This window comes from Hemicordylus capensis, chromosome 2 (genome assembly GCF_027244095.1).
Source record: "Hemicordylus capensis ecotype Gifberg chromosome 2, rHemCap1.1.pri, whole genome shotgun sequence".
Lineage (NCBI taxonomy): Eukaryota > Metazoa > Chordata > Lepidosauria > Squamata > Cordylidae > Hemicordylus > Hemicordylus capensis.
In genome coordinates this window covers 131,751,445-131,772,908 of record NC_069658.1, presented here as the reverse complement: position 1 = coordinate 131,772,908, position 21,464 = coordinate 131,751,445, and the positions used below count along the sequence as shown (strand labels likewise).

The window sequence follows — 21,464 nt, the reverse complement described above, 5'->3', positions numbered from 1 at the left end:
CAGAGTAAGAGCGGGCAGCAAGCAAGCCTGCTCCATCAGCTCAGACCAGCTGCCATTTGCCTCCTCTGCTGCTGCTTCCCTCATGGGCCTTCCACCTGGGCACTTTCCAAATTAGCTGCTCAACAGCAGCAAAATGCTTCCGTTCAGGCAAATCACACCCAAAACTTAAATAGCAAAGTGCCCAGCAGGGGGAGCAGTCTCATGAAAACGAACAACCTGGAAAAACAGCAAGCTTCTTATGCCGGACATATGTTTTATCAATAAACCACAGTGATTAAATCTGAAACAAGGCATCGGAAATGTGAATGGCACCCTGGTGTCAGCACAAGGACTGCGGAGCCACAACACAGGAAGTGTGGAAGCACACTTCAGAGATACACCGTGACCCATTGCAGGGTCTAATCTGGAAAGCGCCCTGGTCAATATAATGTGGATGTAACTTTGTGATGAACTAGTACTTGAATGGGTTTGTTTTCCTCTTCCCATTCCTTTTCCATGTTCTATGGGGAAATTCTGTCTTCTATTGCATCGCAAGCCTGCTGGCAGGGCTTATAGTCATTTTTTATTTGTCTTCATACCATGTTAGAGCATTGACTTTAGAAATGACAACTACCTCAGCAGCAATAAATCCACACTCAGCCGCCAAGTTCAGTGGGTGATCTTGGACCAGCCATCACCCACTGCTACGCAGCCTAACTTACCTCACAGGGTTATTGTGAGGTAAGTGGGGGCATATTTGCTGTTCTGAGAGGGGGCGGGATATAAACCTAATCACATTTCCAAGCTGTGAGCTGTAATAGTTCCACTTGTAGCCATACACTCAAACCTAATCAGGAGTAGCATTTCCACACTTTTCAAAGGATGTGGACAAATTGGAATCAGTTCAGAGGAGGGCAATGAAGGTAGTCAAGGGTCTGGGAAGGAAAGTTTGAAGGAACTGGTTATGTTTAGCTTGGAGGAGAGAAGACCGGGGGGGGAGCACTCTGATATGGAGGAACCCTTCAAATACCTGAAGGGCTGTCATGTGAGAGAAGGCAAAGGCTTGTTCTCTGCTGCCTTGGAGGGCAGGGCTGGAGTTGCTCATGGACTTAAGTGACAGGAGAAGCTCAGCAACAGCACCTGTTACCTAGAGCAGGATTCCCAACTTGTGGTCCTCCAGATGTTGCTGGACTACAACTCCCATCATTCCCAGGCACAATAAATTATAGCTTGAGATGATGGGAGTTGTAGTTCAGCAGCATCTGGAGGACCACAGGTTGGGAACCCCCCTGAGCAAGAGGGTGGTGGACTCCTCACCCCCTGCTAGAGGTCCTCAAGCAAAGGCTGGACAACTCTCCATTGTGTGGGATGGGGATGTTCTCGCTCTGGGTTTCCTGCATTGAGGCTTACAAGACCTCTTGAATCTGAAGACTGTATATCGTCTCCAAAGGTCTCTTCCGTGGCCATCTTCTTCTCCCACCTCCCATCCCTCTAGGTACTCAGAAAGGCAAAGTTAAACACAGCTGAGGACATTCGTCCAAGACCAGCCTTTTACCGTGAATTGCTCTGAGCTGCATATCACAGAGTTGACTGTCTCTCTCTCCAAGCCCTCCATGACATCCGGAAACTGTAGGAACTAGAAGGGAAGGAGAACCGTTAATTCTGCTTGGGAACAGCGGGGGGGGGGGGGAGAGGGGGCTATAATGACAAGAAGCTGAAAGTGTGCAGTAAAAGCCGAAGAAACACCTTACAGTAGGAAGACTCCAGCCCCATTCGTGGTTATTGACGCCTATGATGCAGGAAACATTATTGATCTTTCTCTCTGCCAAAAGGTCTTTGGGGGCTTCTGGAAAAAATATGCCATCGACAACTGCAGGGAAAAACACAAAGTGCTGGGGTGGGGGGAACATACATTAGAAATAATCAGTTGGTCAGGTTTCTGTTTACCCAAGAACCATCTCTAACAACTTCTAAAAAGGCAGTCAAGACACATTTGTTCACCCAGGCTTTTAATTAGATACGGTTTTAATTGTTTTTTTTAAAAATAGTTTTAACATTTTAAATTTTAAACTGCAATGTGTTAACCTTTGTATTTGTTGTTTTTATTGTTTTGCTGTAAACCGCCCAGAGACTTGCGTTTGGGGCAGTATAAAAATGTATTGAATAAATAAATAAATAAAAATATCAGTACAAAAAGGTGGGTTGTAAGTCAAACAGTGCCTGGCGGCTCTTGCCATGAGGACACTTGCAGACGGGAAGAGGAATGTATTCAAGCAAGTTTTGTAGCACAGTTTTATTTCTAAGTTATTATTAATCTTCTTACATAAAATACCAGGATTATATGAACACATCTAGACTATTCTTTCTCTCCGGTCCATTAATAATCTTTCCCCTAAAACTGGGGATTTGGAAGAGATTACAGACCGCACAGGCCAACTCACTGTCCAGAGGCATCAGGCCAAGCAGTCAGCACCCCACAAACCAGTTCCTGCCACCCACACAACTGCATGCCACAAGCAGAGAGAGCACATGTGCTACAAAAAAATTCCTGCAGAGCAAACAGCCTCTACTGGCGTAAGCAAGCAAAAGAGCCAAGACTGGGGCTGCAGAAAAGGCAAGTCACCCTCAAGGTCTCTAGCTAATTTCACTTTTGTTCAAAGTCTCTCTCAACCCCAGATCTTGGCAATCAGATTGTGTGTGCAAAACACACCCACTGAATCACCGGCACTACCCAACAGTGACATGATACGTATCAAGGAAGGCTGCAGATGGAGCATATTGGGCAGCCCCCAAGAACAGCACCTGAGCTCTCCAGGAAAGGTTGGCAGGGGAGAATTGGCTTGCAGAGCAAGCCGTTTCTCTCAAACCAAGATGCCCTCTTTGATGTTATGGGGCAGGGTTAGAAGATCCCATAAACCATACTCTGCACACTACCAGCATCCTAGTTAGCCTAAACCAGCTCTGTGCACCATCTGAATCCAGACCTATTTATAAAGCAGAGTTTTCTTTTAAGACTACAGTTAACACAACCGCAACCATTAAACAACAGCTCCAAGTGCAGATAAGATACAAGCTGCTGTTTAAGCTTAGCAAGACGTTGACATCAGAGCTTAATGCCAGGGTGGAGGAGGTAAGTGGAGGCAGAGGAGGTAGCCGCTGTCTCTACCTGGGTCCACCAAGGCAGCAGCTGAAGTCAAGAGCAGCTGATCAGCAAAGGCTGGCTGCAAAGAAAGGGCTCACTACTAGGGAGCAGCCAGGAGCCCCGCCCTCCCTGGAGCTCAGGCTGGCCCTGATCCAACACAGGTGCCTGAGCTGGCCTCCCCCTCCTTCCAAGTAGGCACATTGGTGTCGGGGGTGGTGGTGGTGGCGGCGGCAGGACTCTGAGCAACCAGGAGGCACTTTGCAATGGAGCAGTTCTGGGGCAGGATCCTCAGGGGGCAAAAGAGCCCCTAAGCTCCAGGTTTTTTTGTGCCCTGCCTGCACATTCACAGGCAGCCAGTAGCTTTCTGCCTTCAACCCGTCATTCCTTCAAGCATTTTCCCATCATATCGCTCTACTCACCTTTTCATCGCTGTCCAGATAAAACTTGGTAAAATTCTGTAATCATAGGAGTGGTGGGGGAGAGAAAAGAGGAGTCAGGGTATGCTTGAGGGAAACTTCTTTGCCCGTTGGCAAGTCCTCCGGCACAAGCCCCCCTCAAATGACTACCGGAGCTATGCCAGAGCAGCGGGTGGCTGCTTCATTGCGGTTCCAGTGGGGGCGCGTTCAGATGGCCAGCTGCAACCTCCCCCTACCCCACACCCCATCTTTTTCCTGACCACCCAAGGTCAGTAGTTACATTCTGCTATGAACTTCTGAGAAAACTGCTGGATTGTACGGCAGTTTCTTGTGTGAAACTGCAATTCTCTATAGGCAGCACTGCAGCTGCTTTTTTAAATGTATCTGCTAATCCTGCATTTTGTTATGGTTTATGACCAAGACGAATCTACAGGGATAATCTTGCTATTGTTTCTTTTGCTTGTCTTTGCACTGCGATCCTGGAAGTGTAACAGAAGAGCTGTTCTTGGCATTATCCCAGTGAGGTGCCGGATCATGTGCAAACCTTAGTAGCCCAAGGTGCGCGCTTGCCTGCACAGCCCCCACCGCACTCATGTGTGTGGTTTTGTGGCCCAGCAAATTCATAGGAAGCTGCCATGTACTGAGTCAGACCATTGGTCTATCTAGCTCAGTATTGTCTTCACAGATTGGCAGCGGCTTCTCCGAGGTTGCAGGCAGGAATCTCTCTCAGCCCTTTCTTGGAGAAGCCAGGGAGGGAACCTGAAACCTTCTGCTCTTCCCAGAGCGGCTCCATCCCCTGAGGGGAATCTCTTGCAGTGCTCACACATCAAGTCTCCCATTCCTATGCAACCAGGGCAGACCCTGCTTAGCTATGGGGACAAGTCATGCCTGCTACCACAAGACTAGCTCTCTAACTGACTAAAAACCTAATGGTTGAGTAGGGCAAGACACAGACCAGACCAGACCGGACATGGCAGACCTGCATCTTGGCATCTATCAGCTGGCTGGCTGGCTGGCTAGTTAAGAGTTCTGCTTTCCTGCTCTTCCAGCACTTGCTTCAAATCCTTTGCGCAAAGCCAAGCACCATCTCCTGCAACTCTGGATTTGTGGAGGAAATTTGTGCTGTGGAAATTTTGCCACATTTGGCATGGCAGGCTGCTGAAAGGAACGTGGCCAGAAGCCCCCTGTGGCCAAGCTCTAAAGGAGGGTGGAAGTCACTACCACAGGGGAGCAGTCAACAGGGTGCCCCAGAGCCACACTTCCCCCCTCGCTCTCCTCACACCCCGTCCTCCTCCAGTAAGGCATTGCATTGCTTACCAGGTGTCACAGCATCAGCACGTGGTGTGCCCACTTTAGAAAGTCTGATCCATCTCATAAAGTGGGATGCCACCCCCAGATGGGATGGGCATGACAACATGTTGCCCAGGGAAAGGGGCAGCTCAACATGGTGGCAGAGGTGCACCTAGGTAATTGTGGAGCCTGGACCTAAAGGCCTTTTGGGGGCTCCCCTACTGCCTCTGCTGCTGCCAATAGATAAGCTGCAATGCATGATTTTTTTTTTACACCAGAATATGCTCAGGGAAAGCTGGAAACTCTCTCTCTCTCTTTTTAAGAAGATATTCTGAATGAGATACTTTCCACGACTTGGAGAGAGATACCACATTTTGCATGGACAATCCTGCCATTAAATTAGTGGACCGCTCAGCATTTGGAGGCCCCCCCCAGGCCTGTAGGGGACTGGACCTCCAGTCCAAAGAGTGCCACTGCATGGTGGTGCCCTAGTTGGTTCCTGGCCCTCTAAGGCTTCCATGCTTCTTCATTACTCAGAGGGCTAAACCAGGGATCGGGGGGGGGGGTGGTGCAACTGCGTGCATGTGTGGAATACATGCCTGCCCTGTTCACCCACAAAGCAGGGCTGGGGCAGTGGGGGGGGGTCTACTTTTTAAATGAAAAGGAATGCGAGTGGGGAGGGCCGAGCAAAACTCACCCCTTCCAGCCTCCTTTCACTGCTTTTAGGCAGTTTCCCTCCAGTCCAGCTCCAACGCTGGAGTGCAGCGAGGTAGGCCAGTGGTGGTGGGGGACAGTTTCGCACACACCCCCACATCCTTTCAGTATAAAAAGTAGACCCCACCCACCCCTGCCTTGTGGGTGAACAGGGCTTTAAGCACAAATGAACCACCGCCCAGAGAACAACTAGTTCTGGGGCAGCTAACGAAGACAGTTCATGGATATTAAACAAGGCAAGTGCATACAAAGGAAGTGGTGACTGTCCCTCCTGAATCCAGCTCCCCACCCGGAGGAGCACTCACCATCCTGAGAGTCGCCTGCAGGATCTCGTCCTCCGTCTTCCCTCTGAGACACTCAACCATCTGCAGCGAACTGCAGGGCCGGCAGCCGGCAGCCTGAGCAATGTCCTGCAACCCAGAGTGGCAAATTAGTCCCCGGCTCCACGTGCGACTGTGGAGAGGAACAGGAAGGGAGTGGGCGCTGCTGCCTCTGCCCTGGGGCTGGCCCGGAGGTGAGGCTGAGCGTGGCCAGCTGCGCTCCTGGGCAACACGCTACAGCGTGCCCCCTCCATGCCAAGGGTGTGCCGGGGGAGGGGGCATCCCAAAGGCAATCCCTACGGAGAAGCGCCCTCCTCAGGGCTGCCTTCGAAGCGACCCAGCAGTGCGTCCTTTGCGTGGACGGAGACCCTGCCCAAGGCTGCCCACCATTTTGAAGTGCAAGGAGCAGCCCTGGGCCGGGAGTGGGGGCGGGGGAAGTCAGGTCCACAGCCAGGCTTTTCTCTTTAAATCGGGTCCTGCCTGCTCCCAACAAAAGCCCACCCCTGCCCCCACCCCTCCTGTTACCCCATCAACGATCCCTCCCTCCCTCCCTCTCTCTCTGGGCACTGCCCAGGGCATGCCCTGCCACCTCCCTCCCTCCCTCCCTCCCTCTTTTTGTCCTTAACCCAACATGCTTTGATGAGTAAAGCACAGATCACCCCCCACTCCCTGCCCCATCTCCCAGTGTGGCTTGGCCAGTTTCCTGCATCTTTAGCATTTGTGTCCACAATCCAAGCAGCTCTAAAGCCTGCCTGAGCCTCACTGTCATGGATGTGTTTCCTCTCCTTGCCAGGGCTGGGAGGGCCGTCACTAGAAACAAAAGCCTTTCCCGACCATGCGCTACAAGACAGGAGGGCACATTGCTTCAGACTGTAGACAACTCTAAACACGGACCCTTTGGGTAGCAAAATATGGCTATCCTGCATTTTCCTGGGCCCCAACGTCTCAAAACCAGCCATCTGTGGTTTCAGGGGCGTAGCAGGGTTGGAGTGGGCCCCGAGACAAGATTTTAAAATGGGCCCCCACCTCACTGAAGCTCAGCTCATAAAGTAAAGAAATCTTAAATGAGGCTGAATAGTGGTAACAAAAAGCATAGATAAACAAACATACAAATAAATAAAATTGTGCGCGATGCAAATCATTTAATGCTACGAGAGAAAGTCATGCTGTTCTGGTAGCTCCAGGTCTTAACACTCACATCAATTTCGGAGGATGAATACAACTGAAGGAAGCCCAGGCGGGTGCACGGCTAGGGGAGTCAGTCATGTGACTTGCCTCTGGGGGGCCCCCCAAGGCAGTGGGCCCCCAGACAACTGTCTCCCCTTGCCCTATTCTAGTTATGCCCCTGTGTGGTTTTCATCACTTTCTCAAGATGACTCATTTCTGCTTTTTGGATTGTGGGGGCAAAAGAGGCAAGAATAGTGCCTCATTCCCCTGTGGTTCCAGAATGCACATCCTTGCTGCCCTCCTGGCCACCCACACTGCTGCTGTGACCCATATGCTTCTCCCTCCCTCCTCTTGCCTTTTCCCGTCCCAACGGCTACAGTCTTCTGTCTGCTGGGGCCAGGAGGGCTGCTTTTACTGAAACGTCAGTTCCCAATTCAGCATCTTTGGCACAGCTATGGACATCGCCAGAACGTACCTCAGCCAGTTTTCCTGGATGAGCATCTAAGAGACCCTTCATGAGAGCGACGCCACTTTCAGAGATGGCTCTGTGAAACAAGCCCTCGGAGAGCGGGGATAGGACCTGAGAAGAAGGGAGCATACGGAGAACAGCCAGTCAGGGCCTTTCCTCAGCCACTAGCCCCATGGCCTGAACCCAGTGAGACTCCAACTATGCTCCTCCAGGTTTCTTAGAAGGCTATCACGGATGCCCCAGGAGAAAGAGCCGTAGTGACTGACAGCTGGCCCACCGGAGTGTTTCTAGGGCAGCCTCTTGGTGAACAGGGGTGAGTGCATGATGGGAATACAGGGAGGCCCAAGAGGCAAGACCAGCACCTGGGCAGATCAAGAGTGCAACTTGCAACATGACCCTCACCCAGATCCTCTGCACTACTCTCAAGGAAGAGACCAGGAGAACCTCTGCTGCAGCCGGCATCCTCCCCAGCAAAGCACCTTGAAGCTGGGACATTTCCAGCAACAGGAGGAGGAGGAGGAGGAGATCAGGCCGAGCACTTTGCTCGGGAAAGGCCCAGTGCTCTCAGTCTCAGAGCTGCACATGGGTTGGGTTCACCAGCCCCTTTCCTAAACCAGATCCAGAAATGGAGGAAAGGCCTCTGAATGGGGGCGGAGGGGAGGAGTTTAAAAGTGAAGAGGCTCTCAAACAAAGAGGTTGTGTGTGTGTGTGTGGGTGGGTGGGTGGGTGGGTGGGTGGAGGAACAGCTTCCCAGGTTGCAGTGGAGAAACTGGCTGGACAGCATTATCCCTGCTTCTGCAGGGTTCCGTTTCCTGTGAGCAGCACCTGCGGGACCGGAACAAGACCAAGGGCATGGCAGGGGCGGACTGTGTGAGTCCAACTCTCGAGCATGCTGATCTCGTGGGCAAGGCCTCTCGCCCGCGTGGCTGGGCTGTTTAACTATGTCCATTAAAACTGCATTTTAATGACAAATATTCATAATAAAAACAAAATAATGTTTTGTAGTTAATCAAGGGCAAGCTGCAGCAAGAGTTGTCTGACTGCTGGAAAAGCTAAACATGAATTAAAAACAAAATGAAACAATTACAAATGAAATACAATATTAATCATCATCATGAACCCACATGGGCAGAAGTGCTGAATCCACCAGCAGACTGTCCAAATATAGTGACTGATCTGGGATCTCCTCCAAAGTCTGCAATGTTCTCTTGGACCCACTGGAGAGCTGCCACTTGATCCAGGAGGCCCCAGTTTCCACGAGCGACATCATCACCAGTGCTGCAAGGGATGTGAAACATAGTCCTGCCATGACCTTTGCTCCCCCAGCTCCACCACCCTCTGCTGCCCAAAGGTCTCCGCCCACTGCCCCTTTTGGCCCTTTGGCTTCCATATCTGCATCTGATTTCCAGATCTGCATGTGATCTGCATCTGATTTCTTGCAAACGAGGGATGTGTGAACTGGTTCGAGGGTTTGGTCCAATGGTTCAGGGTCAAACTGAACAACCCCCCCGCCCCCGTTCCATCTGGAACAGGACCAAACCCCACTGCCAGTTTGCGGATTTTAAATAAATACATAAATTTTTATTTATGTCTAGCCCCTTTGGGGGCTTCCTAAACGCCACGGGTGTGTGTGTGTGTGTGTCACGAAGGTCCCCCCTCCCCCCTGCCAGCCTTGGTAATCACCACAGCGGCCCGTTTTACCACTGTTTTTGGCCCGTTCGGGCCTCTGTAACTCGTTGCGGTGGCCATTTTGCTGGCTGCCACGCATGCACAAATGCCCTCTACAGGCAAAATGGCAGGCAAAGTGGCCACCGTGCCGAGTTACAGAGGCCCGAATGGGCCAAAAACAGTGGTAAAACGGGCCACAGTGGTGATTAAAACGGGCCACGGTGGTGATTACCAAGGCCAGAGGGGGGGAGGGGAAACTTTCACAGACCCGTCCCCCCCTGCGGCCTTTAGGAAGCCCCCTGAAGGGGCTAGAAGCAAATAAAAATTTATTTTAATTAAAAATATATATTCGCAAACCCCACCCGGACCGAACCCAACTGGGCGGGGGGAGGAGTTCGAAGCGGGGCTGGGCCGAACTGGTCCGGTCAGGTTCGAGTGCAGTTTGCACTCAAACTGAACTGGGCCAGCCGGTTCCGTGCACACCCCTATTGCAAATCTGTCCTCAAAACCCACCTTTCCCTTTTGCACAATGTCCCTCTCCCTGTTCCCTCCTGCAGTTAAGCAGCAGAGAACTCTGCAGGGGTGAAGGATCGACTAGGATGTTTCTCCCAAGAAGTTTATTGGATCCAACAGGATTCCAAGAAGCCTTGGGAGATTTTAGACTTGGCAGAGCACCTATCAGCTGTTCCCTTGACCCTTGCCCAACATGGCTTATGCTATCTGGTAGAGGGATCATTAGACAGAGTCTGGGAAATATCATAAATGCTTCTCTGAGGGAGGGCAGGATGCGGGTGAGGTGGGTGGCTATGAGGAAGAGGGCACTTCTCAGTGGTGGCACCCTGTTTATGAAAAAGCCTCCCCCCACCCCCAGTGAGGCTTGCCTGGCACCATCACTTTCTTCTTTTTGATGTGCTAGGTGAAGACGTTTCTGTTCACCCAGGCCTTTAAAACAAGTTTTTAAAATGTGTTTGTATTCATTGTGATTTTCTTTTCTTTTAATGTGCTTTTAATTGTATGTTTTATTCAGTTATTTTACTTTGTGAGCTGCCCAATGGTTATGGGGTGGCCAAAGTTGTTATTATGAGACCAGTTTTTAAGACACCTGCATTGGACTCTTCAGAATCAGGCAGTTATCAGCCCATCTCCAGCCACCCATGCTTGGGCAAGATGACTGCGAGGGTGGTAGCCTCCCAGCCCCAGGCAACTTTGGAAGAGACAGATTATCTGGACCCAATGCAAACTAGCTTCCAGGCTAGGTGGGCAGATTTGGCGTTTTAAAAGCCAAATTCTGGCTTACGGCCCATTTGACCCATGAGTATAGCCCTTAGGTTATGGCAACCTAGCTTCCAGGCAGGTGATGGGGTGGAGATTGCTTGGTTGGCCTGATGGATAACCCCCAGTTAGGAATCAACAGAGGGCTCTGATGGACTCTGCTGGTCCTCGTGGATCCCTCCATGGCTTTCAGTACCACTGACCATGGTATCCTTTTGGGTCGCCTGAGAGCACTGGGCCTTGGAGGCACTGCTCAACTGTGGTGCTGCTACTGCCTCTTGGGCAGCTTCCAGATGGCCTTGCGTGGAGCTCTTCCGAGTGAGTGGTGCCCTAACCCTAACCCTAACCCTAACCGGCTGTGCAGGGCTCCACACTCCAATAGTTGCAACAGACCCCCTCCTTTTTAGCCCCCTTCACCCCAGGACCCAACTCCAGATTTGCAGGAAGCCTGCCATGAGCCACCTGCATTCTAAACCAAGGCTGGATGTAGGCCATGCTCCTGCCTACGTTCCTCATGGTCTGTGGGCAGTAGCTCTCACTGAAAGTCTTGGAAGGAGACAGGAAAGCTGAACTGGCAGCATCAAGCTCAGAATGCAAATGCCCAATATCTTAAGTGGACACCCCAGAACACGCTTCCCCGGGGCAAGAGCTTGTGCTCTATTTGATGAGACCAGCTGTGAGAGAACCCCTGGCAACAGAGAGCCACCCTTGCAGGCGGCTCAGCCCATCCTGGCCCCAGCGCCAGGCAGGTTTCTGTCCAGAGTGAATGTGGACCTGTAGGCATAGGCTGCAACAAACAGACCCCACCCCTAGAAGCCCTCCGCCACCCATCTCCTGTTTGGGAAGGGCTTGGGCACGGTGGCTTACCTGAAAAAGCCAAGGATGCCCAGGCGGTACTGAATGGCTACCACCACCACATCTTCAAAAGCTGCTAGCACAGACCCGTCGTAAGTCAATGCAGCGCCGATCAATAAGCCTCCTCCATGGATCCAAACCATCACCTGCAAAGAAAAGTCCAGACGTCCGGCTCCTGCCCAGTCCAGTTCACCTTGTGCTTTGCAGCAGACAGACAGAGTCAGCAGAAGCTCCTCGTGGGGCTAAGTCTCCGGTGTGTGTGTGTGTGTGTGTGTGTGTGTGTGTGTGTGTGTGTGTGTGTGTGAGTGTGCCCAGACCACAGAATCTCCCACGTGTGGAGGAGGACAACATACCCATCAGGGCATCCCACTGCAGGGATGTGCTCTGATTAGCAGGCGAGGTGTCAGGCAGATCTGACTTGAAGCCAGGCAAGAAGGTGGCTCCTCCCCAGGGTTGCCTGACACAATCCCCATTTCCCACAGCACCAGCCCTTGGAGAGGTTCCTCCAAGTTCCCTGGCTGACTCCAGCCTGCTGCTGCTTGCATCTCAAAGACCCCTTTCAGCAGCCCTGCTCTGCTCTCTGCTCTTTGGCAGCCTGTCAGATATTTGGCCTCTAGGGCCAAACTACACCAATGTGGACTCTAGGATTGGATGCCCCTTCATCTTTCACTCCCAGTATGATCGGACCCATCATGGGGTAACAGCTGGGGTGGCAGGAAGGACCAAGCGGGGGGGGGAGTGGGAGGAGGGGAGGAGGGAACGGGCCACTCTGGACCCTCATCAGTGCTTTATGCTGCATGCTGGGTGCTGAACAGCTGCAGCTGGGCCCGAGGCCCTTGTCCATAGGAACATAGGAAACTGCCATATGCTGAGTCAGACCATTGGTCTATCTAACTCAGTATTGTCTTCACAGACTGGCAGCAGCTTCTTCAAGGTTGCAGACAGGAATCTCTCTCAGCCCTGTCTTGGAGAAGCCAGGGAGAGAACTTGGAACCTTCTGCTCTTCCCAGAGCGGCTTCATCCCCTGAGGGGAATATCTTGCAGTGCTCACACATCAGGTCTCCCATTCATATGCAACCAGGGAAGATCCTGCTTAGCTATCGGGCTTCTTTGAACCCATCATCTGCTCAATGATAGCTACACCCCTGTGGTGGACTCCACTTGTCCTGAAGAGGAAGACTGGTTTGGCTCACCTTGCGGTGGAGAACAGTGACCCGCCCGCATCTCTCCAAGCTCTTCCCGGTCATCCAGATTCCTCCCTTGCTTTGTTCCCTTCTTTGGGAGAGGGAGGAAAAGTGTCTCCCTTTCCCTATTCTGGCAGGATCTGCCAAGCAACTGCCGAGTGCCTTTTCCCTACTGGCCAAGCATCACCTGGAGGCTTTACACTCCCAGGCAGCCAAACCAGGGGATTCCTCATGCCCCAGTGTGGGCCCCTTTTATGCGGCAGGTGGGCTGGGTTTGGCCTGGTGGTTGGTTCCCAGCTGGCCATACCAGATTCAATTCAGCCTGCAAGCTGACAGACATGCAAGGCTTCCAAAGCAGCAACGGCCATGGTCTACCTGGAGTAACAAGCAGGCAAGGACTTTGCTTACCGGTAACGTAGCGTTCTTGTCGGAGTGGGCTGGTGAGTAGATGTTTAAATACAAACAGTCCTCAGAAATTTCCAAGGAGACATTTTCACTTCTGTTAAGAAAAGCCTCTGACAGAGTTTGCGCAATCTCTGGATCCTGCAGACAACTTGACATGCCAAAGAAAAACGAACAAAACCAAAACCATTTAGCTGAGCACAATGAGAGCAGGAAGAAGCCCTCTTAGGTTTCACCTCCAACGAATGGCGGAAGAGAAATTTCCAGCTGGGTAAGAGACCCAGAAGAAGTGCTGCAGGGACGCCAGCAGGAACCACCAAGGCATTCTGAGACTGAGCCAGAGGACATGGAGGGGTGTGATGCTGGAGGGCACCACGGAGAACTAAAAACCAAGGCAGCCCCCTACAAACCTCCTCCCAGAGGTGAGCCTTCTCTTAGAACCCTGGACTCCTGGAGCAGCTGGGTTCCTTGAGGCCATCTAGTCCAATCCCTGCTCAATGCAGGGCATCCAGAGCGAGAGCATCCCCAGCAGAGGCTTGGCCAGCTTCTTCTTGAAGATCTCCCGCCAGGGAGAGCCCACTAATCCCCTAAGTAATTTGTTCCATTGTCTTACCATTAAGAAGTCTCTCCTCCTGTTCAACCCAAACCTACCTTGCAGAAGCCTGTTAGATCTAGCCCTGCCCTATGTATAAATGTTCTGATATACAAATCCATGGAGGACAGGTCCATCAGTGACTGCTAGTCTGGCTGGCTATAGGCTGCCTCCAGGTCCAGCGGCCGGATGCCTCCAATTGCAGGGGAGTGGCAGCAGGAAAGGAGGGCGTGGCTTCGTCGCCTGCTTAGGGGCTTCCTATAGGCATCAGGTGGGCCACTGAGGGCAGTGGGATGCTGATCCAGCAGGGCTGCTCTTCTGTTCTTAAAAAACAAGTCTTTGTTCTCTACTGTGTGAAAGGCCTTCGGGGGGTTTATAGTGTTGGGAATTCTCTCTGGTAAGAGATGCTGTTCTAAAATCGAATAATAATATAGCAGAGTGCACAGAGGCAAAACACAGCAGAGTCTGCCCAGGCATGCATGTATGCTGAGAGTAAAATAACTTGGAGCCAGTTCATAGTTTTGAATCAATATAAGGAGTCTTTATTAGTTAACTCCATTCTAGATAGGAAAGTGGAGAGATAGGATCTCTAATCCATCTAGCTAGCTGGATGCAGATGGGTGCATCTCTGCACACATGGTGCAGGGAGAGAGCAGCATGGGTGTTGCAAGGGAGAAGAAAGGGAAAGAGGAAGAGGAAATGGCAGGAAGGAAGGAAGTCCCTAAGAATAGCAATCTACATACCAAAGGGATAGTGTCAGAGCAGTAGAGAAGGGATGACCAATGTCTTGATGCCTCTAGCCCTCTGACTCACTAGTCTGTCCCCCTCTGTCATTGCGACATTAGACAGCGCAAAGTCCTTCACTCCCAACATAAAGAGTGCCATCACATCCCCTCTCAGTTCTGTCTTCTTCAGGCCGAGTATAGCCTGTTCCTGCAACCTTGCCTCTCGGGGCTTTCGATTCCAGACCCTGACCAACTTGATTGCCCCCACCCTCCGCTCCTCTGAACTCATTACAGTTTCTTTACGTCCTTTTTAAAGCGTGGCACTCAGAACTGGTTACAGGATGCCAGTGCCGTCTGACTAGTGCAGAATATAGAGTGGGACTATTTCTTTGCATAGTTTCAAAATCATGGTTATATTAATGCAGCCTAAAATCACATTAGTCTTTTCTTGCATCTGCATCATGCTGCCGACTCATGTTCAGCATGTGATTGATTGAGACTTTGAGAGTCATTTCACATTGAGTAGCCTACCTAACTTGTTCTTTTAATTTCAGTGGGAATGCTTTTGAATAATTTGCCTCATAATGTCAGCAACTGCCTCCAGGTTAGGTATCCTGCAGACTATACCTGTGCATTTTATTTTTATTTTTGCTTAAGTGCAAAACTGCCATTTGATGAGAATTGCCCTCATCTAAATGTGGAGGAATTCTGGGCTCAAGACTGAGCCCTGAAGAAGCATTCCACATGAAGCCTCCCTCCAGTGGCGTTCTTATGGCCCTGGTCCTCAAATGATGCCCCAGGGACCACACCATTGGTCCACAAAGCTCCTACGATCAGCCCTCCAAACCTCTGGCTGTTCCCATCCTGCCTGCCATGATTTCATTCATTCATTCATTCATTCATTCGATTTCTATACCGCCCTTCCAAAAATGGCTCAGAGCAGTTTATGCAGAGAAATAACAAATAAATAAGATGGATCCCTGTCCCCAAAGGGCTCACAATCTGAAAAGAAAAATAAGATAGACACCAGTAACAGTCACTGGAGATACTGTGCTGGGGGTCGATAGGGCCAGTTACCCTCCCCCTGCTAAATAAAGAGAATCACCACATTAAAAGGAGCCTCTTTGCCAAGTTAGCAGGGGTGAATTTGGAACTTGTTTGCATTCGCTCGCCTTGACATGAGAGTCAGAAGCAACAGAGCCTTCCATTCATTTTGAGGGGAAAGTGGCCGCTTCTCCTCCTCTTCCTCCAGTCCAGCAGTTTCTTCCTCTAGATCTAGCATGTTCTCTGATGTCAGAAAGCAAGGGACAAGGTCGGGATTCCCCCCAGCCACTTCCTTTTAGTTCCCTGCCAGTCTCTCCAGGGCAAGAGCTGCCTGTGTAATCGGTCTCAGACCTGCTTCTGCCAACTCACCCAGAGGGTGTTCCAGCCCAGGACCACCCTCCACTCCATTCCGCTTTGAGACACCACCCTGAGGCCTATGGGAACGGAGACGAGAGAGATCCTGCCATGGTCCCCCCTGCCCGTGCTCCTAGTGGAAGAGCTTCAACATCAGCTTGGGGTAGAACTAGACGTCATGAGGGAAACACAGAGCCCGGCCCCCTGCCTTCCTCACAAGGGAAGCACTGGGCAAACTGGCAGACAGAAGTCATCAGCTGTTTGCACACTGATTCTGTTGGAAGTTAAGGACTTTGCGCTGTCTCTTGCCTCAGACAGTGGGGGACAGACTAGTGCGTCAGAGGGCTAGAGGGTCAAGACATTGGTCATCCCTTCTCTACTGCTCTGACACTATTCCTTTGGAATGTAGATTGCTAATCTCAGGGACTTCCTTCCTTCCAGCAACTCACTTCCTCTCTCCTCTTCCCTACCTGTCCTTCTACCTTTCAACATGGCAAACTCCTCTCCCTGCACCATGTGTGCAGAGAAGATGCAGAATCCATCTTCATCCAGCTAGATAGATAGATTAGAGATCCTAACTCCTCACTTTCCTATCTAGAATGGAGTTCCTTAATAAATGCCCTATATATTGATTTAAAACTATGAATTGGCTCCAGGTTACTTTACTCTCAGCATACACACATGCCTAAGTGAATTCTGCTATAATGAAAAGGAATTCTCTTACCACAGAGAATTTCCAACAGATTCTGTCTCCTGAAAGGTCCCCCTCACCACTGTGTTTCATCCCCGTTTCTTCAGCTGGGCTGTGAAAACTGGAACTCAGTCCTGAGTTGCTGAATGTCTCCTTGCAAGCTGCCCTGCGCGATGCTCATGTGTGGCCAGAATGCTGATCCAGATACACAGAAAACTCTGCATTGTCTTCTCTGCAGTGTAATCCTCTGGACGGCACAGGCCAAACCTAACCTGATGTCTGGTGGCCTCTCTGCCTCCCAGGACCCTCTACATGTGAGTAGGACTGCCTGAAGGATCCTGGATGGCCAAGGAACTTTCCTCCTCTGCCAACGTGAACTAGCAGCTTTCCTTATAGAACATAGGAAGCTGCCATATGCTGAGTCAGACCATAGGTCCATCTCGCTCAGTATTGTCTACACAGACTGGCAGCGGCTTCTCCAAGGTTGCAGTCAGGAATCTCTCTCAGCCCTATCTTGGAGATGCTGCCAGGGAGGGAACTTGGAACCTTCTGCTCTTCCCAGAGCGGCTCCAAGGAGCGACTGGCTTCCGTACTGCTCACCCCTCATTCTCGGGCACACAGGTGTGCTTTGCTCACTCCCCTATCTACCCAGACAATTCAAGGTCAGTGAAGTCCCAGAGTTTTCTCCATGGTTCCTTGTAAGGCCTCCAGCCAGACATGGGAGGCACCCACTCCGGAAGGCCCCCTCCCTGCATGGCCAGAGAGGCATCCTGGGAAGGAGTGGAGCTGGTCCACTCTTCTCATACCGGCACAGCACCTTCTCGGGAATACTGGGACAATTCCTAATCTTGACTTACTTGGGGGGATAAGAAGTTGCATCTCTGACACCGTTCCATGGTTCCGCTGGCTGTGGTGGGGAGAACCGCAAAGATCCGAGGGGTGGCTTTGCATACGGAATTCCAAGGAAAACATCTACGTTTCTTTCAGCACCGCTGACTTTGATCTGCCAGCCCCGGAGACTCCCATTCTTGATAAGCACTTCCGTTGGGGTGGGATTCTCCCCTGTGAAATGAACAGGAAATAATGAACGAGATCTGGGGCAGAGGCAATGCAAGCTGTGGCCTTTTGAGCCCAGAGCTGTCAAGAAGTAGGACCTCTGGGCACGTGAGCTGCAGGCTTCGTTTCTGGAAAGGGCTTTAGGGCCGCACATGACAGAGAGTAGCACACACACCCCTCTTGCGTGAAGCAAGCAAACGGACCCCAGCAGTGTGCCTTCTCCTTCAGGCATGTCCCTTCTGGTTTCATGCCACGGAGCTAGTGCAACTTTCCCCTACATTAAACACACATCATGGTGTGGGAAAGAAACCCTCTGCCATGAACAGGCCTGCCCCATAACTCACCTCACGAGACACCCTCCCTGTGAGCCTCTTTCCCTACCTAAATCTGACCCCATTCGGACAGAAGGACAGGCCTGGCGCTCTCCTTCTCGCCTCGGCTTTGGCACTTGGGTTTTGGCATCCACAAATGAGAGAGCGTATGCCTAAGACCTGACAGTGCGAAATATCCTAACAGGCATCCTGTTGGGAACTTTAAAAACATGCTTATACAATCACTGACTCCTTAGTAAGTTTGCTTAGAACTGGGGCCTTAGCGAGAAGCGTCCATGCTCTGCTGTTCTTCAGTGTCCCTGCTTTGTTGCGGTTGTAATAAGTTGCCCTAGTAACTAGCCAGAGATGCTGCCTCATAACTCTAGAGAAAAGCCCCACCACATGGGTGCCCCCGTCTCCCCTCCATACCAGCACACAAGTGCTACCAGGGGTGTGGAGGCCTACACCACCCCGCACAAAACCCTTCTTGGATCTGCCTCTGCTAGAAAACAGCCGGCTGCATCTGTCACTTCAGGTGCCGCCTTAGCCCCGCACTCGGGGCCAAATCCAGTGGACAGTTGCCTGCAGAAGCATTTGCAACCTGTCGACTGACATGCTTGCAGCTCCTCCGTTGCACTGTACAGGTTTACAACTCAAAATAATCACATTTCCCATCAGAAGGGAGACCCCAGCTAGAAAGAGCAGGAACTGCCACCGTGGCTGCTTCCTTTTGGGGGATGGGAGCGGGGCTTCTGCCCAGCCACATGCCGCCGCCTTCTTCCACTGAAGTCCAAGGACAACTCTCACCTCCACTCCCCAGGAAGAAAGCTGACCCTGACCCTGCAGGTCAAGCTAGTACTGAGTCTGAGGACAAGTCTAGGCAGGAGAGGGAAGCTGGAGGGGACCCCTGTGGAAATGCCAGTGGGGTGGGGGGGTGGGGGAGGGTTAGGGTTAGGGTTAGATAGACTTGAGGAAAGACTGCCCCCCCCCCCGCTGCGCATGTGTGATCAGTGGTGCCACTGGCAGCTTTCTTCCCAGAAAGCTTCTTTCTGGACATTTGCGCTGGAGAATGTCTGCCTGAATGAGTCCTTTTCTCTTTGTGTGATACAGACTGGGAGAAATGCTCTCCTGGCCTGTGGGGACGGAGCCCTCCTCGCCAAGGCCCCAGGCTGGTGGCTCTCCCACTGTGCCCTGGGGCCGGCCAGCTTCTGGCTGCGGCTGCTGCTGTGTCTGCAGCAGCACCGAGAGCAGACCCTTCCTCCTCCTCTTCCTCTCCTCCTCCTCCTCCCCCTGGTGGCCTTACCTTGGGCTGCCAAGGGGGGGCCCCAGGCAGCAAGAAGCAGCAGCGGGAGCAGCAGCCCCCATGCCATTTTGCCCGTTGCTGCCTCCAGGATGCTGCTCCGAGGCAAACAAGAGGCACACCCAGGCAGCAGAGTGCTTTGGAGAGAAGGGCAAAGGGCAGCTGTCTCTCGCAGTCCCCCCAGGATTGCTTTGGTGGCAGCCAGCCGCTGCAGGTGTGTCCAGTTGCTTTTATAGAGGGCCCAGGGCACCAGCTCCACCTCCTGGGAGAGCCCAAATAGGGGGAAGGAAGGGGGAAGCCTCCCCACAATCAAAAGGGAGGGTGTGGATTAACCTGGCAGGCAGGCCGGCTGGCCGGCCACTTGCTGGGTTAGTGGCAAAGCAGCCAACACAGCAGCTCCGGCCAGGCCTCTCCTGCTTCTTGCAGCGTGGTGGGCTTCGTGGCTTTCAGGAAAGGCCCTGGACTTCAGTGTTCTGCAGGCCCCAAAGAAGAGGCCACAATCTAAGCGCAGAAGAAAAGCAGGGAGGCCTCGGCACTGGCACTTGCCTCTGCTGTGGACTCTGGCCTGCCACTTCCCCGCAGGTGCAGGTGGCTGCCCCCTCCATGACAAGGGTTGCACAAAGGAAGACCACAAGGTGGTTGTATGTCAAGCACTGGGAGAGGAAGGCATTCTGTGTCTCCTGTGCTTTTATTGCCATCTGGGGGTGAAACTAGCTCTTCTCACTTTGTGCCGGCTTCTGAGTTGCATAGAACTCTTCAGCAGGCATGTCACCTTAAGTGGCACAGTGGGGAAATGCTTGACTAACAAGCAGGAGGTTGCTGGTTCAAATCCCTGCTGGTACTATATTTGGCAGCAGCGATGTAGGAAGATGCTGAAAGCCATCATCTCAGACTGCGTGGGAGATGGCAATGGTCAACCCCTCCTGTATTCTGCCAAAGATAACCACGGGGCTCTGTGGACGCCAGGAGTCGAAATTGACTTGATGGCACACTTTACTTTACTTTACTTTACTTCAGCAGGCAGAATAGTGGAGCTGAAGCCCAGCCCAAGTAAACGGCTTCTTCTTCACACTGTGCTGGATGTAAGGCTGAAGCTTGGAAGGGCATCCTAAGCAGATGCTGCTAATGTGGAACTTAGGTGCCAATGATGAGATGGGTGTGAAACACATGCTTGGCCTGTTAGCCTATAAAGCGAGGAGGGGGTCCTGCTTTTTATTCCAAAAGCAGCACATGGGGGAGGGGAACAAAACCCACTCTACCACCCCACCTCATCTGGCTGCTCTCTACTATTTCTAAGTCATTCTCTCCCCCCACCGCCACCCACCCAGCTCTGATTCTGGACATGCCCCAGGGAGGGAGGGAGGTCTAGGTTTGCTCCTCTGTCCCACGTGCTCCTTTTGAACAATGAAACAAACACACACACACACACACACACACACTTACTTCAAGGACAAATGCATATCTGTCACAAATACAGAGTTTCCCCAAATGTCAAGCTTGGCCTTCAAGTCCTAATATAAAGACGTTTCATTTGTAGCAGTCCTGCCGGGGTCCCTTCCTTCTGTACAGAGGCTGAAATGCCCGTGATTAATAGTCCCCTAAATCCTATGGAAAATCCCTCCTGTCCTGTATTCTACCAAAAGACAACCACATGGCTCTGTGGTCGCCAGGAGTCAATACCGACTTGACGGCACACTTTACTTTAAACCCAACCAAATGGTCTGATGGAGATAAGGTTGGCAGCCTAAGAAGGCCCATGACGATGCCTCACAAGGGACCACCAAGAACAGGTGCAGTGCAGGGGATTGAATCTCACAGAGGGCATCATCATAACACACTCAACATGAGGTGAAATGGTTGCTTTAGATGCTCAAGATGGCTGTGAAATCTATTCTCTTTAAGAACACAATCAGGAATGTGCCCCAGCTTCACAGTTAAACACCAGCTGATTTTTCTGGGCTGTGTCTTGGACAGCGCCTAAGCATCATTTCTCTGGGCCTACTACAGACATGCCGCACAGCCTCTCTGGTCTGTTTTGAACAATGGGAAATCTCACTGCCATCCTTGGGTTCCTGTTAGTCCCTGTTGTTTAAGTCCCTTACAGCTTTAGCTGACTGGGTGCTTTCCAGACTACACACTGTTCAGCAGTAAAATGCTTCGGCCTGGCAGGATCATTTTGAAAACGTAAATAGCTTGCGCAACCTTCCTACAATGGGAAAATAAAGCTATTTTTCTGCAACAGACTTGCAACGTTGTAGGACCAAAATGCAAGGATAAAACCCGAAAGAAGGCATCGGAGATGTGAATGGCACCTTGCTGACAGCGCAGGGACTGCGATGTTGAAACACAGGCTGTACGGAAGCACACTTAATGGGCAGTAGTGACACTGTTGTAGTGGGTAATCTGGAAAGTGCCCAGATTGTATTGGGTGACTGTCAGGGCAACGGATCACTTGTGGGAGTGTTTTAGAGTGGCACAAGCTGCTGGGACAGTCTTGCAGGGCCACCAGCAGC

The 21,464-nt window shown here is 51.7% G+C and overlaps 1 protein-coding gene across 1 annotated transcript in view; it reads right to left on the bottom strand.

Annotated features, from left to right (window-relative positions):
- LOC128343661 (fatty acyl-CoA hydrolase precursor, medium chain-like) overlaps positions 1-21,464 on the bottom strand; it is a 29,684-nt gene that overhangs the window by 7,360 nt on the left and 860 nt on the right. Inside the window, exons 2-11 of the mRNA XM_053293089.1 lie at positions 18,955-19,213; positions 17,142-17,346; positions 12,885-13,029; positions 11,305-11,438; positions 8,622-8,775; positions 7,504-7,608; positions 5,847-5,951; positions 3,541-3,576; positions 1,731-1,871; positions 1,535-1,615 (exon numbers count right to left, since the gene is read on the bottom strand). Of these exons, the coding sequence (XP_053149064.1) occupies positions 1,535-1,615; positions 1,731-1,871; positions 3,541-3,576; positions 5,847-5,951; positions 7,504-7,608; positions 8,622-8,775; positions 11,305-11,438; positions 12,885-13,029; positions 17,142-17,346; positions 18,955-19,213 (1,365 nt within the window). The remainder of the gene's footprint in view (positions 1-1,534; positions 1,616-1,730; positions 1,872-3,540; positions 3,577-5,846; positions 5,952-7,503; positions 7,609-8,621; positions 8,776-11,304; positions 11,439-12,884; positions 13,030-17,141; positions 17,347-18,954; positions 19,214-21,464) is intronic.